Genomic DNA, 17,974 nt, shown 5'->3' on the forward strand with positions numbered 1-17,974 from the left:
CTGCTCCTTTAGCCCCCCCAGGCTATTGGCCTTATTTCTTCGATTGGCCATCATGTTTGTCTGACACATTTTGTGCCCTCTGGCCATGGTTGACATCCTCCAATTGATGTCCTTCACTAGCTACTTTTTGACACAAATGCTATCACAAGGTGGTTTGACCAATCAGTCTTTTGGTCTGAATTAAAATATGTCTTTGCACGGGTTGGACTTTTACCATCAAAAACTAGAATAAGGTTTTAGCATGGTCAATGGACTACATGCGCTGCAGCTGATGACGTATTTCTGGGGAAGGATATGGAGGCGTACAAGCTTCAGTTTATTCTAAGCTACCTGGAGAGCATCTGGAGCAAAAATAACCTCATTCTTTAAAATTTTGTTAATGTAGATTTTTGGAATAGTTACAGTAGAAAAGTTCGGAGCTGGTGTTTTTCAAGGTGGAAATGTCAAAGTTGTGACATTTTAAAGACGAAGAAACAGCTGCACCTGTCAACTCCGCAATGTGCCATTATGGTAAATGGTTAATGGGTTCAGTATCTTGCTCAAGGATACTTTGACGTGGTCACAATGGAAAATGTTGTTGCATCTGCTGAACCACAGAACGTGACAATAAAAGCTTTCTATTCTATTTTGTAATTTTTTTTGTGCTCTATAAACAAAGTAGAGTTGAGCGTGTCAAAATAAACTGTGTAAATCTGTGTTCACACAGACCTGCGTGCACTGTGAAACAGCAAATAGCTGATTAAATATATATTTAATGATATATATGATACATCAATATTTGGATAACTTGAGCAATTCATAAAGCAATGCGTCATTTACAGTAACTTGACGTTATTTCAGCGTATTTTGGTAATGTCGCTATGCGTTAGAATAGTTAGCTTGCTTCCTTACCCTAAATGATGAAATGATGCGAGCAGAGCATAGAATCCATTGTCACATGGCATGAGAGCAAAAATAAGTTCTACATTTGTTCTGTTGTTAATACAGTGGTAACAACTTTAAAAAAAATAAAGGTAACAAATTGTTTGCTTGACAGGTTCCTTTTTTGTTACACCATTGTCATTACCATTTTCCTCATCGTCTTATCTAAATATGGGAGATGTTCAACCGGTTGACTTCTCTGTGAATTTACAGGTTTCCAGTGTTTTTAAAAAAAAAATCAAGAATATTGTTGCTGTCCAAATGTTAACACTGTTAACTCTTTTTTTTTTCAATGAAGTTTTTTGTGTGTTTTTTTTGTGTGTATGAAATATGAAAATATTTTAGTAAGCGTGAAGTAATATGTGAAGCTGACGGGACATACCTGTATATACAACATTCAAAAGCAACTTTGTGACATGTTGAAAATAACTATTCTTTATGATTTTGGAAGAACAAGTAGTTCCCATAAAACCTTCATGTGGCCCCAACACCTCCAAATTGTTCTCCTCCCTGCTCCACATTAGTGTCTGTTCCACCCCATGCCAATTAACCTCGATTCTCATCTTGCCTGGCTATCACCCCTCACATCCTTTCTGCTTCACTTCACTATGTTGTTTGAGGGGAAAATATCTTCAGCCGGTTTGTCGCTATCTCCCGTTCTTGCCTAGGATTTCAACCTTCTCTTCTATCTTGGGACGGAACGTGTAAAAAAGTTCTCGATTTATTGCCTCCTCCCTACTCCAGCCATGTTTTCATTATCCTTACCTCTTCCTCTCATCTTATGTTAGATTGCACCGCTGACCGGCTCCATAATCAGCTCTGTGTGGGGGCGATAACAGCCTCAACTCCCCTACTCACCTTCTAGCTCTCCTTTTTATCTTCCTCCTCCTCCCTCTCCAACCTTCAACTAAAGCTTCGGTTTTAGCTACCCCCCCAGCCTCTGTTGTGGTCAACACCCTGCGCTTTAACCTCCATGCACCCTCTCCCTCTTGTCCTGCTTCATTGTTTCCCCTCTTCAGCTCCTTTGAAGTCCTTCTTTTGTCCTCTTCATCTGGCAAACAGCCATCTTCCAACCATCTACCCTCCTGTGTTGCTTTTGCAAAAACTCTCCCTAGAATTTACACATGCTATGATGGATAGGAGAAGCTGAATGGAGGCCTCAAACGCAATCAATCTTCCTTGCTATAACAAAGCATCTTTTCATGCCCACTTGATAGAGAAGGTGTTTCGTTGGTGAGGTAATAAAGTATTAAACAACACTTGACAAGAGTAATCTGACAGTGTTGGTGTTCTGTATGTCATATCTGTAAATCCATTTTTCATCTCATGGCCTCTTTCTCCAATGCCTCCTTCTTAAGCCCCTTTTTGTCTGTCTTATATGTTCTGTGGAAAATAAAATGCGAGGATTTGTTTTAAAGCAACGCTGGATAAAAGTTTATGCTTGACCTTTAAAATTTGACGTTTAAATGGCTTTCTGTAGAGGATCAACATTTGAGAGCCATCCCAATTTCATCACCTAAAGCAAATGTATTATTTGAGAGAAAAAATTGCTTCATCATTGTGTTGGGCAGAATTAGTGAAGTTCTTACTCAGACGCGGTTTGCTATTTTTTTCTTTTGCAACACAGCTACAGAGCCGCACATTACTTTACTCCAACAGACGAGTAGCCATCCCGTGTCTGGGAGCATTTACCAGAAAGCAGTTCAGTCAAAAAAAGGCAGCGAGAATGTCATCTACAAGACATAAAACTGTAAACACACCAGACTGTCTGTGTTTATGGTTCAGTGGACGTCTGACTCACAGTTTCACGTGTTGCATCAACATTTAGAAGCGCATGAGTGGAGCCAAGTGAGTGCATGCAGTAATAGTATGAATCCAGAATGACATACAGCAATCTTGGCCCATGGGGGGCGACCACTCAAAATTAAAGCCAACCGTATCATACAAGAATACATGAACAGTATAATTGTTTATGTGTTTTTGATGACTTTTTTACAATCCACTTATAAAGTATAGCATAGTAAATTAGTAGAACAATTCGTTTTATTATTCTAATTTATTAAAAAAAATTCAAATGTATACACATTTTAAAATATTTTGATTTTATTAAAGCCCCATTTTACACACTAAAGTCAAAACACTGTCATACATGATGTTGCATCTCGCTGAACTTCAGCAAATCTTAACTTGTCTGTTCAGTAAATAACGGTTTACAGTTTAACAGGTTTGTGACGGCAAAATGAATTGCACATTTATTGAATATGATCCAGTTAAAATTTCATCATAACTTTTTGCATGACTACTAAGTTCTTGTGCGGACAAGTTGCGTTTGTAAACCTTTACGGTAATCTGGATGTTATTTGGAGTCAATATTTATCATATTCATCCAATGATGTTCATGAGCAGCAGCACTGCATCCTTTCAGAAGATAGTGTAAACAGTCCTGCATTAGATGAGTTTGACACATAAACCCAGACGCGCCTGTTGAGATTCATAACCAGCGATGACCTGAGTAACATGGTGCACTATAAACAATCCTGAAGTTCTGCAAAAGTTTCAAACATACTTTGAGATTCAAAACCCAGGCTAGTCCCCATGGCCTACATACATGGAAATGGCCTTGACCCCCGATGCGAAGGGTTATGGGAATGCTTCTTATGAAGGTTGTTTAGTGTCACCTGACCACCTCACACAATCACACATATAGCCAGGTGTTAACCACCATGAGGGACCCGCAGATGCCTCAAGTCTTCATGGGATTTGTAGTGTTTCTGTGTGGTTAAGCGTGGCATAAACACAGCATTGACAGCATTCTTAACCTGATGACTTAATCCCCCGTCTATGGGCTTGCGGTTTTTGCAAGAGTGTCTGTCTGTTTGTCTTGCTCGCAAACAAATGTCATTGCGATTTTATCAGATGTGCAAAACAGAGCCACAGGCCTGCTGGGACGAAATATTTATACTGCTAACAACTCCCAAGATTGAGTTTGTGAGAGTTTGACTGCAACGTTTGACATTTCTTATGATGCAAGTGTGCCCACAGAAGGATTTGACAACGTGCAAGAAACAGACATTGTGCGTGATTTATTCAACATCTTAATGTCCACAGCATGCTCATTCAGATGGTAACTGTGTGTGTGTGTGGGGGGGGGGGGGGGGCATGTTGAGTTTTTAACAAACATAGGGGTCCTGAAGTTTACTTTGTGCGTTCTCTGTTAACAAAAACAGCAGAGATAAGAAGCCAGTCCTGTCTCCACACTCTCCAAATGTCCATATTTTCTCTCTGCATGTCTCTACAGTGCCTGTAGAATATATCAAATACTGTATCTATAAGAAAATATATGTGAACTTCCTGCACTTTATGATTTATGTAGTGAGTGGGCGCAACTTGAAAGCAGTAGGAACAGAGTGACAAATATTGAAAGTGATTAAGTGAAGGATGTCAATTTGTTGTGGTTGTTACAAAGTAAAGTTGATTTCTTAAAGAAATGGAATCAAGCCTGATTCGCTGCTAAGGGCATTGCTGGCAGACACCAGTTACTGTAAATGGCGCCCTTTAGTGGAATTCTATTTATGGATGATGAGATCTCCAGTATCCTTAATTCATTCACTCCACATTAGTGGGTGGGTAAAAGGAAAAGTGCCCCAAATAGCATGTTGTATTCATAAGTGCCTTCAGGCTCCATTGGACTGTTTCCTACATCAAAGGGGTTGTGGGTTCCAATTCCTGCATGCAATAATTAAATTGTTTGACCTTGTCTTGTATTGTACTGTATGTGTCAAATAAAAAAAATGGGCCTGTCAAACAATTACTGTAACTCCATTTACTATATTGTTTCTGGTTCTTCAATGTAATGAGCATGTGTCAGATGTGCTTTAAGTTTTTATGTAGAACTGTGTCATGAATCCTTTTGACATGAGATTTATTCACATGTCTCTTTCAGCAGCTGAAGCGGGACATTGCTCAAAGAGTGCGTTCACACAGGTGTTGCAGCTTTGCACATATAGATAATTAGATCAGTATGTCAGCACCAGCGTCTGGGACAGCGACAATTACTTTCAACACAATAGGCGTGGGGGCATTGGCAATGATGTTCTGCATCTGTTACGCCGATACTACGGCCAGAGTAGGCAAATTTGGTACTATACACCCTGAATGGCGAGGGGGAAAAAAGCCATGTGCTTTAGAGGAAAACGCATATATATTTAGGAACACTGCATGAAAAAAATGAATGTTGTAAAAACAAATTTAAATCTAAATTTCTACTGAAATGTAATTTTCTTTATTTTATTCTATTTTATAAAATTTCAAGTGTCCTCTAAATTTAAATGCAAATCCAATTCAAATTCAACCAAACTTTTGGGGACTCGCAGCAAGCTTACAAATGTTGCATGAAATATTGCTTGTACTGTTAATAAAGGTTGTTACAATGGCCACTGTTTCACTCTGGGATGGAAATATTTTTTTATGGGAATTTTTTTTTTTTTTTTTATCTGAACATACTGGACTTCAACCAACCTTGGATGTTCCCCTGTGATTCCAAAACCCAAATACTTTGGGGTTTATTATAAAATACAGTCTCTCTTTTATTTATATTTTTTACCCTGGCATCTTTTCCTCCCTGACCTCCTTCTCACCTTCTCTAAGAATTGCTTTTACTTTGCATCCTTACTTCCATCACTGAAACCTTTGTTCCTACTTTCTTTCATCGTTTCCTTTCTGATCTCTTTCCTTCTTTTCCCATCAGATCTGCTTTTATTCATGCATCCTTACATTCTTCCTTCATTGAAACTGACTTCTCTGCCTTCCTTCAATCACACCTGTATTTTATTCATGCCTGCTTACAACCATCTTTCTTTCACTGAAACCTGCTTTTCTGTCTTCCTTCCTCACCTCCCTTCTTGCATCATGTTTTTCTTCTTTCCTTCTCCAACATTCCTTCCTAACTTCCTTTCTTCATTCATTCTTTGATCCTATCCACTTCTGATGATGAACAAAACCACAGCAACCAACTGTTGAGTCCAGTTGCCATGGTTACTAAGGCTGAGGCACGTTGACGGACCCAAGGTGACCGACTCGGTTGTTGATCACCGTGGTAACACCGGAGCTATTCAGCTACACCGTGCGTGTGCCCTTCTACATTTCTTTCAAGCAAAAACTTGTTGCTCATCATTGCTCACACTCAAATATGCGCAACAACAAAAATTGTACGAAGTGAGGGCGACAAGGTCGTTACTGCAACTAACAGTAAAAGTCTGACGTAGCTTAGTTTTTACTGCACATGTGAGGTTTTATGACTCTTTGTACTCACGCAATTGGTCAAAGTGTGTCTGCAGGCCATCTGGTCCTGGGACTGAGCACACCAAACGAGCCTTTTGGAAGGTGCTCCACTTGTTGACCAAACTCCTCTGGCCTCCAATGTCATTCTGCACGCACAAACACAGAAACAAATCACATTCAAATGAAAAATATCAAACGTCAAAAAAAGCAATGCCACACTGTCAACTACCCCCAAGTAAAAAACAAAATAAAAGCACGCACACACACACGCACGCACACACGCACAAACACACATACAAAAAAAAAAAAAAAAAAAAAAAAAAGGGAGAACAATGATGATGACATTTCAAATGATCAATACTGAGATCTCCCAAAAAAAAAAAATAATAAAATAAAATAAAATCATATTTTTCTGAAAAAGTGTCTTCTCTTAAAAAATTCTAAATCAACTCCCCTCGAGAGACGGCAGCTTAAAATATTTCCAGTTAGTATTTAAAGACCTTGCTTGTTAAGTGTGCTTTTCTTTTTTTTCTCTTTTTTTTTTAGGTATTTGGACACCCTCACAGAAAGGGTAGCAGTGACGGCTAAGAGGAAAAAGTGTGATGATAGCCATAAAACTCGAAATGGAACTTCATGAGCCATATTGGTAGCAACTTAGCAAGGCAAACACAGTGGCTGCTTATTATAATATGGAAAAGTTGGAAATAATTCAACATCAACTATTAAAAAAAGAATGAATACGAATATGAACTAATCCTTCTTGTTTAATTTGTGTTTATTGCGCAATTTATTACATAATTTGACATATTTTTACACTTACGAGACTGGTAGAAATGTTAGAAAAGTACTTAATTTAAAACATTGAATAAACAGTTATAGTTTTATGATGGCGTCACTCTAGAAGAAACAGATTAATCCAATTTTATTTATTTTTTTCCTCTGGAAAAATTGTTGAAATACAAACAAACTGGAGGATGACCAACAAAAACTATGAAAAATGCAAACATCGTCATGCACACATAACTATCAACATGAAATAGTCTGAGAGTAAAAGAGGATGCAGCAGACTCCGAGATAGTGACAAACATAAACAGTTCCAGTGTGTGTGATTATCTATACGATGTGGTAAGAACGTCTAAACACAAGTTTTTACAAAAACACACCTTCACGGACTCAGACACGTGCACCACAAAGCACGTATCTGACATGTGCAGGCGAACGCTTTCAAATAAACAAGCAGTCTGAGGCTGAAAGAAGCATGTAAACAAATAAAGCTGGCATCCATCGTTTTGGGCACAAACATCTCACCACCCTACCTTGCACACCCGGGCCACTCTGGAGTAGAGAACCTTCCCAGCGGCCCCTTCGGCCTCCTGAGCGCGCTCGCTAAAGAACACGTAGACTTTATCGTCTTCTGGATTATCTGTTTCAGACAGTGGCGCAACCCGCACAAACTGGGCATCTGGCGAGCGGGGGACAGAGAGAAAATAAAACAATGTGTTACGCAACCTGCTGCTGATTGCACATTTACATGTAAGAGTGCAAATGCAATAGCAAGAGGGAGAGAAGAAATGATAGACGTTCAGTTTATACTCAGCAGAAAGTCATCTTGTACTGTTTTTGTTATCAGCAGCAGACGACAGCAAAACACTGAGCATCGTTCAGCAGATGGTTCGACATCGATTCAATCCCAAAGATACAACATCACTCATCTATACTATTTTCATCACTGTTTACGATACAGTGGTTGGACAAAAAAATGCAAAGACCCAGCTAGGGCATAAGCATTCCTCTGTAATTGTTTGGATAGACGTATGCAATATCAAAATACTAACTTTGAGAGTGATATAATTTTTTTGCCATCCCACAATATTATTGTTGAAGACCCGACGAAGCCCATGTTGGAATGCTGCTCCAATAGGCCTTTATGGCAGGCACTAGATATGAAGGCTTTGCACATGCATTTTTTTTTCTGCATAGATATTTTGTACCTTTTGGTATATACAGTATGTCCACACGTTGTTTATTTGTGTAGCTGTACTGCCTACAGTACATTGTCTACATACAATTTAAAATGCATAACAAAGCAACAGGTGGTAAAGCATAAATGTGAGGCTGAAAAGTGCAATTTCTGGGGGAAAAAAAGCAAGCAAAAACAAAGACTAAGATAGAGAAAGTAACTCAACTGAAATGAAGGAGAATAACCTCTGTACAATATATAAAACACTTGAATGTTGCCATGAAAATAATAAAAAATCACCCATAAATAGAAAAAAAAAAGAAAGAAAATTAAACTAGAAATACATGACTGTAGACGAACACAAGTATCCTATTACGCCAGGGGTCAGGAACTCCGGTCCTCGAGAGCCTCAGCCTGAATGTTTTATGTACCTGATTGAAATGATCAGGATTGTTATCATTGATCAGGATCATTATCATTTGAATCAGGTGTGTTTAAGAAGAGAAAAATCTAAAACATGCAGGATAGGGGCCCTTGAGGACCAGAGTTGGTGATCCCTGCTGTACATCAATCATAAAGTACAACAAAACAATCAGAAGCCTCTAAGTCAATTCAAAGGAAATTGTTCAGTCTTAAATTATATTGAATCTAGGAAGAAAAATATTCCCTGACTCTCTTGAGAAAGATGATACATAAGAAACATACTGCATTAAGTATGCTTTTGCTCGTACCCTGCATCCAGGTGGAGTCGTACTGCTCGGTGCGGATGACATGTCGGTTGCCAAGACTACGGAAGAAGGCAGAGTCTCTGCTCATGAAGTCTGAAGTAATACCAGCATACAGCTCACCATCTACACAACATAAAAGAAACACGTCAGCACTCATCTAACAAGTTGTTCAATCTCAACTCCAAACTTGAGCAAAGTTGTGGTTTGAGAAGCCAACTTACCGACAATTGCCGATGCTGTTTTTTGAAAGGGGTCGTATGGACATTTGCCCTTCCCGCATTCAGTTTGGCTGTAGGAGAGGGTCTGGTGCCCTGACTGGAGAGACCAAAACAGAGACACTTTTGTCTTGAAACAGCTCAGAATGAGATTTTATTTTTTGATTCATCACACACACACACTTCCCACATGCTAGTAAATGGCAAATTGGGGGTTAGTAGGCTAAGTGGAAGGATTTTAAAATGTGTTAAGTCCAGTCTTAAACCAGTTAGCGCCACCAGTTCCTCTAAGCACCACGTCTGCAGACATGCTCTGATCTTGCATGGCCTTTCATGGGATTAGCTCGTTCCTGACACATGCCCACGTATACACACGCATCCACACGCACACGCAACACACACACACACACACACACACACATCTTACTTGACCACACAGTCACACAAGAGATCATTTGCAGTATGTAAGTTAATATTATTGCAGAATTATTGTCTGCTTTCGAGTTACAAGAAACTCATTATACTGTAGCATATCGAATCGAATCATAATCCAACTGAGTCGAACCGGTTCAAATCGCTACACTTTAAAATGCATAGTCCTTGAATTGTATCACACCACATGTAACAAGATGCATATCAAAATGTCTTTGATTGTAAACATGCACACATCTAATGGGATGATATTTATATTCATATTATAAAAATGAAGCGTACATTTCTTATTTCACAGAAAGCTGAGACTGGATGAAATGCGGCCCATGCTTGACCATTGGGGCAGACACCGCACTCACACGGTCTCACAGGCCTGTGCATAGGGACCATGGCTGGTAGTTGGAACACACACGCACTCACACAAACAAACACAATGGGCGGGCTCACAGCAACATTGTTTCACACACAAAAAAAGAAAACATTTAGGGCTCTATTTTGGTAGACTTTGCACACGCACTCAATACCCAGCACTGCGCCGTGCTGGGTATTGGGTGGACCAAGGGCAATTTCTTTTACACACTGCCAGCGCACCTGGCAACTTGGTGGCAGAAAGTAGACTAGACTTTAGACCAGCTGAAAGCAGGTCTAAGTTGTGGCGCATGTGGTGTAAGACAATTCTGGTGAATTTGGTGGCGGCGCAGACAAAGAGATTCTGAGCTGAATGTCATCATATTTAAATATTAAAGTGACAAAAGAAAAAAAAAATCTGTACAAAAAACACATTTCCTCCAAACTTTTTTTTTTTTGTCTTGGCACAAGGAATTTAAATCTGGATGAAGACGTAGATGGAAACAGATTACAGTATTTTGTCACATGTACAGTATATTAAAAGAAAATATTTCTGTGGTTTGCATGCATGTGGTTCTGATTCTTCAGTTACGCTGATATCAGCATGTGGTGTAGTTTTCTTGCAATAAATCTTTTATGGCCCAATTGTGTATTTTGATACTAGCACTATCTTGGACAATATATTGTAGTGTTATTTTATAAGGCGCTACTCTGTAATTCCCACTGCTGATAACATAGAAAGGGAAATTGGGATGGATGGGAGATCAAGCTACTAAGCCTGGTCCAGCCATAATAACACCACGCTGTGTGTTTGAGGTCATACCTGTTGGAAGATGCTGGTAGCTATAAAAGCACACCTTGGGTTGAAGGCCCCTGTGCCACACACATACAGGTGAGTCTTGTTGAAAGGCTGCAGGACTCTTAAGAAGTTAGCACACTCCATCTGGATAGAGAAAGTTGCATGATATTGATCTTTTCAAAACTGTTTGAACTATTGTTATCAAAAGAACCTATTATTATCAAAAAAACATGTGTTTCTCTGTTAGATAGAAATGCACATTCAAGTTTCAGCTCACACGAACAGGGGATTTAAAGAAGGAGAAATATCACCTGTTTTTAATTCCCTATAGTCGTGTGAGAGTTGTTTTTCTTCCTGAATACATTTTAAACTTTTGATAGTTTGAATTACGGTTCCGTGAAAATAAGTGCACCCGACAGTGGGGAAAAGATGAAAAATATCTCAAGTGACTCCTGCCACAGATACATATCTGCATTGAAGTGTGTACAAAAAAAACACACTTTAAGTGATACCGACGTAGACGCTGAAGCTGAGCTTATGTGTTACTGTGTTTGGGTATGCTGATTCACCTCTGGATCCTTTCCAGCCATTAGACATTCTTGGACCCGGTCCGGACTGGCAGGCCAATGCAACTGGAGAGAGTGAGAGAGAAAGTGAGATTTAACGACCGTTTTCACTGCTCACTTTACATTTCACTTAACAAGGTTCTGGTCGTGGCAGGTGCTTTATGAGGAGGACAGTCAGCATGAGTGCAACACTGATCTTGAAGAAAGAGGTCAGGAGGAGAAGAGGGAGGGCTGTTACTGCAGCAACCAGCCTAATTAATCTCTTTTTTTTTTGAGAGAGAGAGAGAGCAGCCTAATTAATCTACTGATTGACTGACTACACTAATTTGGTCATTATAATCACTCAGAATTAAACAATTACTTACTTCAAGTATCACAAGTGAATCAACTGGCTGAACACTATGTGCAAGTCAAAAGGGAATTAGTGCAGCATTGAGTTTTGTTGGATTCAGGGATGAGCTGCAGTTAACAGTATTAACTTGTGATGAGTTGTGGGTATTAGGATTTGCCATTGTGACCGCTACATGCACACATACAGTACATACATGCGCACAAATTCACAATTATAATCTGTCGGTGCTGTCTGTGGAGGGCTCATGTGCACTTCGCAGTTCACACTTTCTTTTTTTAGATTCGGGATTCAACAAGTAGTAAGCACCCCTTAGCTCTGCCTTATAATGAAAACTCATCAACGGCCTAGCAGTAGGCGGAGCAGGATGAGCAGTGGCTCATTTGCATGGGATACATCACAATTTAATCAGGTTATTTTATTTTTTTAGTGTGTTTTGTGTTTACATTTCAAGCATATTTCCCCCCTTGAAAATTCTGTTCCCTACGGAAATGTCATGTGTGTAGATTGTGTTCCAAATTTGACATGACTGACAAGTGCATGGTTACGCTGTTGTTTATAAGATAATGAGAAGATTTTAAAGGACGTGATGAACCTGCATAAATGTAAGTCAGTCCAGTTTGGATTTCTTTGTGAGAAAGTTTAACTCATGGATATAAAAATTTTCTTGGACACAGCAGACGAAAAGAAGGATTTAATTTTGTCCGCGTTCCGACATAAGAATAATATTAGCAGCCTGGATGCCAAAATGTTGGCTAGTATAGTTCAGGGTTTTTTCCCCTTGCATCAAAGCATTGATAACTGTTGATAACGCAGTGCCACTTATTTATGAAATTCATGATATTTTATTTGTGGGTTGAAAATGACCAAGGCCATTCAAACTTTTCATCTACTTTTAAAACTGAAATTCAGTTCTTGCAACTGATAGAGTGAGGGTGCCGTCAGGAAACAATCTGGGTTGTCAAGTAATGGCTCCCTGATGTAGTCATTGCAGCACTGCCTGATAGATAGCCGATTAGATTAGAAACCACAGTCAGCCTTATCGCCGCATACCACACACTGGCAGGAACCAGCATGGACCACCGCCAAAGGATTCTCACCATCCCAAAATGTCATTTCATGGAAATGTACCTCTTTGTGGGGAAGTGACTTTCAACGCACACTGGGGTTCTAAATTTGTAGATAGTATACTTACAATGTAGACTAAATAAATAAATAAAAAGGTATATCCTCATTTTCATGCCGATGTGCTTCTCTGGAAATTTGGTTGCGCGAATGAGCATTGCTGGGCCTTCCAATGCCTTTTCCTTTGACTTGCCACACCTGACAATTTCATCTGAAAATGGAGTAAATTTACACCTACACGTGTAACTATTGGCGCATAACGTAATTTAGGTAAATTTGATGTCTCGATGCAGGCAGACAGACTCTGAACTCTGCGGACAGGTGTGTTGGACATTGTCATATTTCATTCACAAATATGACAGCAGAGTGAACCAAACTCTCTGAATCATCACATAAATCTGTTAATTGAACACATTATTATTATCGTCATCATTTTTATTATATATTTTGTTAATATTTTGACAGTATGCCACAAAATATGAATGCGTAACAGTTTCCGTTGCACACTTTGTATGTTGACAAAAATATAATTGTAATGCAAATTTCAGAAATTATCAAATAGGATCAATTTTGTGTTAGTTTTGTATATTTCTCTGTGCGGCTTCTAAGCAACATTTAATGTTTAATATTTAAAATGACACCTTTTTGTGATATTTATCCTGATAAGTCACCTAGTATAAGAGATAAATGATTTAGTGTTAATTTTTCTTAATCTCTAAATTTTGTGGAACAATCCTTGGAAAAAGGCACACCATATATCTAAAACTCTAGATGCTGCACGAAAACACTCAAACTTGCCAAAATATGTGATCAACGTCAGATCTTGTGAAAAAATAGCAGTACCGGTAGATATTACATTGAGGCCTGAAAAGATGAAAAGGTTGTTTATGTTAGCAGAGAAAATAAACTGTAATGATGAGAATGTGGCAACACAGGAGGGGCTGCAACGCCACATGGGAGGGAGGAAAAAATACTGCAGACAAGTTGGAACATTTTATAAACAGACTATAAATATGGCACATAACTTTCTAGCCAGCACAGAGCTGAGTTGTGTCTTGGATGTGACTATCTATCCTGGTATTGGCTGCCTGCCTGGCAGAGTGGGTGGCTGGTCAGCTAACTCCTGGCTGTTAATCTGCCTACCCGCTTGCCCTCTGCCCGCATACACATTTCACTGATGTAAGTATTGATTTGATGTCCTTGCTGTGACCCTGAACACATCCTGACAGGCTGGCAGAGCCATCATGACGTCTGTCTGCATGTTCAAGCTCAAGCATAAAACTAACTATTGGCACACAACTGTCAAGTGGTCTCCTTTAAACTGATTTCAGGCCAAAGTTCATGTTCATGAGCACTCAATCTGGCTGTAAATGGCTGATAAATGGATTCCATTACAAACATTTGGTCACATGGATGTGGGTGAGCCAGAAAAAGAAAGAGAGAGAAGCGTGATCTTCACCATCTGACTCAGGAAAGGGCAGGGCTCACTCAGCACATCCTGCCTCAGGGTGTTAAGATTTATGTTATTGGTGTCAAACAATTTACTCAAATGATGTGAAACAAAGAACAACATCTTCTAAAAAGGTCAGTTGTTTTTCAGCAATTGTTCTCTAGTTTCTCGCATTGCCAGTAAAGGGATCCTTGAGGAAAAACGTCTTGCAACACATTTCCTATCCAATGAATTGGTGAATAAATCAAAGGTAGGGCTTCAAAATCCTAGTTAGTTGCTTAATTATTCACATAACAAAAGATGTTTTCGGTGGGGACAACTTTGGGAAGTGCAATTGTCTGCCAGTGCAAAAAACAAGGTCCAAAACAAGTTTCAGTGACTTGGCTGTGGAAGAACTTCACTGGACCCCAACAAACACATTTGTACTATTGTGATGCTCTCGGGTCCAACATCTCGAGTCTAACCTCAGAAAATGTGCGTCATGAATTATAAAATGACGCACACCATCATTTTATAGTAAGTGTTTTCATAACACCGTGTAAAATGTGACTGCTGCAAAGAGGAATCACATTTCCTTCAGTATTTGTTCCTGCGCGTCCCGAAACTTTTATCCATGGAGTCTATGCATAGAGGTAGGCATGAAAGGATTTACTGGTGGGCTATGGGCTTGATGTAAAAAAAATAATTAAAAAAAAGTAAAAAAGTAACTGCCCATATTAATAGTTTAAACCATAATTATTCTACAAGCTATGATTACAAAACACTTACCGGTATAGATACTGTAATTTAACTCAGTTTACAATATTACCCCTAAAAACAATGATTTACATTACAGATGATTTGATTTGGGGGTATATGTCATCTCTACAACTTGTAAAAATAACAATAACAAGACTTCTGTTGTTTGTTAGCTTGAGCTTTCTAACAAGTCACTCAGCAGAAGAAAAAAAATATAGACAATGTACATGACTCTCCGTAACTTTGCTTGGGGCATGTAAAGGAAAACCCCACCGGTCAACATGGCGCAACAGGTCTGATAAATTCCCAATCATAAAAAAAATAAAGATGTGCCGGTGTATACGCCCATGCGCACGTGCGCTGTCCATGCCAACAGCGGCCAGCGTGCATATTTGTGTGTGCAACTTTGCAAAGTAAACACCAACCTTGCGGGGGTTCTGTGTAATGTCATCCATGCTGGTCGACAGCAGGTTATCTTTCATGGCCACATAAAGATGCATCCCATCTTCATCAGGCAGCAGGGAGTGAAGGTCTCCCGCCTCCAGGGGGAGCGTCAACAGCCGCCCATTCCGGATCAGTTCTATTGAGGAAGGACCACATGGGCATCAACCAGAATGGTCACGACCGCAGACAGTAAGATTACTTTCAAGCAGCTGCTGAGTGAGATGTATTCACACATTCTCATACCTTAGTTAAGTAGATAGATGCCTGGTACTCAACTGTGCAGTTGTTTAAATAACTACGGTGCATGTCAAATTTCGAATTTAAATGGTAAGGGTAAACAAAATGATACCAGAAAACTATATTGAATAACATAAAAACACAAATGGCTTTAACTCCAGTATACCGTATTTACTATGAAAACTATAGTGCTGGAGATCAGCTGCTAGCCAAGCAAGTGAAGGCATTGCCTGTCCATCTGTCTTGTGTTAACATTTCATATTTCAGCTACCAAGTGTTTTTTTTTTTTATGTATTTTCAATTTTGCATGAGATTGTAAAACTCAGAGCTCGTTAACCGCACCGTGCCTGCCTTTGCATACTGCAAACGCCATACAATAGTGAGAGGCAAAAACATCTTATACGAATTACACACATGGTTCTATTTAACAGTCAATCCAGATGTTTTGTACTGTCATAGAATAATACCTGGAACATGTTTCATCAAGTAAAGTCAAGTGGAGGTCCTTGTCAGTTTTCACCAAGATAGAAAATTCAATTGAGTTCAGTATGTATGCGTTTTTTGTGTGTTTTCTTTGTTAAAGGTTCTGAATATAGATTTGCCCGATTTGGTTGAAGAATGTTGCTTAGTAAGAGAGTGGAGATGAATGACACAGGAAAAGTGGAGAGATTGATAGAGGTTAAAGATTGATTGGTGGGATATAGCAGAGATGGAGGCAGGATGAAAATAGTTGAGACCAGAGAGAGAGAAAATAACATATAATAAGTAATAATAAGTATCTAATGATTAGATACTCTAAAAACACTCGTGGCAAAAATGAACCAGATTGGGTGAAATACGGATTGACATAAATTTTTGGGTTTCTTATACTGTATATCCCAAAATGATGGGTTAATTGAATAAACCACAATCCTTTTTTTGGGGAGGGCGGCTTTCTGCAGTGTCGTCAATGTAATGTTGGTGGTACTGAGTTAACTGATGAGGGATGCAATTTGTATAACAAAATTTGCCTAAATTCAATCATTTTCCATTCCACAATGTCCAATTGGCATACGTGTGTTTCTCGCAATTGCATTGCAAGAGGACAATTTCTAGAATATCTCCCCTCACAGACAACCTGAGCTTATTTGTAGATGGACACCCTAAGGGCAGACCACTGCCATAGAGAAGGATTAAATATTGATCCAAAAATGCCTCAGGTTCTCCAAGATGAAGAATAGCCAGACAGACGTCTGAGCTGCAAATAAGGTCAAACTCTTCTCTTTTGGATTTGTACAAAACAGTCTGGCAAAATGGTATCAGATCCTAACGTACAAATGCATGGATTTTGTCACAAAGACGTGACAAATTTGACAAAATGTAACCATATTTGTCTGGCTTTTTTGTCTAACTCTAACAAAATTGTTTACGTATTAATATTATAATGGCTAGAATTTTACACTTAAATTGAAAGTTAAGAATGTTAAAATGGGCATCCTGTAACAGATTTTGTGTAAAAGTTACAATGTTGGAAATTGCTGTAGTTTAGAGCAAAGACAAAAAAAACAAGAAAGGTTTTGCATCTACATGTTTTGTCCCATCACATCACACATTTCTTTACACAACTGTTACTGTTCTTTGATATGAAACTCAATGAATCTTGAATTGTTGTTTTTGTCTGGTCCCTTGCCAAATCAATCACAGTGTCTAACATGGCGGGATGACAAACTTCCACAATGCAGTCCAATTAAGCAGCTTCAAACTGCGAGCCCGTGTGGGTTTGTTTACTCTTCCTAGCTGCGCTGTAATTTTGTCACTCACAGAAGCAATAATCAGAACCTGCGGGAGTCCGCTATTTTCTTTCGGACCTTATGAGATGGAACCAATCTTGGGAAACGGTCATTGTGTTTTATAGTTCAATTATATTATTTTTACAAAATGTGTACCCCCCTCCCCCTTTGTAATTATGCTCATAAATGTGAGTGAAATCCAGTCGCACAAGGGTCAAGGGGAGGAGACAGAGGAGGAGGAGGCGGCGGCACAACAGAAAATACGACTTTTTTTTTAATAGATGGCCCTACAAGAGGAAAAAAGACAGCAAGGTGAAAAGAGTCTGATACTTGTAAGGCCATTACGAGAAGAGAATGAGGAGAATGCCAAAACATGACATGGTGATGGACAGATGAGGGGAAGCGGGGACGAAAGGAAAGGCAGAGAGAAATCAATCTTGATGGAAGAGATGATGAAATAGTGATGGATGATGATGAGTTGGGTGGACGGGAATGAGAGACGACAGGAGGTGATTGTGGAGGAGATAGCAGTGAGGGGTGTGATAGACGTAGAGGGGGATTGAGGAGGAAGTAGGACAACGTGGATAAAGCCAAACTGTGTGGCGATAATGAG

General features: G+C 39.3%; 1 protein-coding gene across 2 annotated transcripts in view; it reads right to left on the reverse strand.

The window, feature by feature from the left end:
• sema3h (sema domain, immunoglobulin domain (Ig), short basic domain, secreted, (semaphorin) 3H) overlaps positions 1 to 17,974 on the reverse strand; it is a 52,242-nt gene that overhangs the window by 16,129 nt on the left and 18,139 nt on the right. For both annotated transcript variants that reach the window (XM_077544458.1, XM_077544447.1), the window contains exons 2-8: positions 15,337 to 15,491; positions 11,253 to 11,315; positions 10,708 to 10,827; positions 9,111 to 9,204; positions 8,893 to 9,012; positions 7,518 to 7,663; positions 6,233 to 6,347 (exon numbers count right to left, since the gene is read on the reverse strand). In XM_077544458.1, the coding sequence (XP_077400584.1) occupies positions 6,233 to 6,347; positions 7,518 to 7,663; positions 8,893 to 9,012; positions 9,111 to 9,204; positions 10,708 to 10,827; positions 11,253 to 11,315; positions 15,337 to 15,491 (813 nt within the window). The remainder of the gene's footprint in view (positions 1 to 6,232; positions 6,348 to 7,517; positions 7,664 to 8,892; positions 9,013 to 9,110; positions 9,205 to 10,707; positions 10,828 to 11,252; positions 11,316 to 15,336; positions 15,492 to 17,974) is intronic.

The sequence above is a fragment of the Vanacampus margaritifer genome, chromosome 1 (genome assembly GCF_051991255.1).
Source record: "Vanacampus margaritifer isolate UIUO_Vmar chromosome 1, RoL_Vmar_1.0, whole genome shotgun sequence".
NCBI classification, from domain to species: Eukaryota; Metazoa; Chordata; class Actinopteri; order Syngnathiformes; family Syngnathidae; genus Vanacampus; species Vanacampus margaritifer.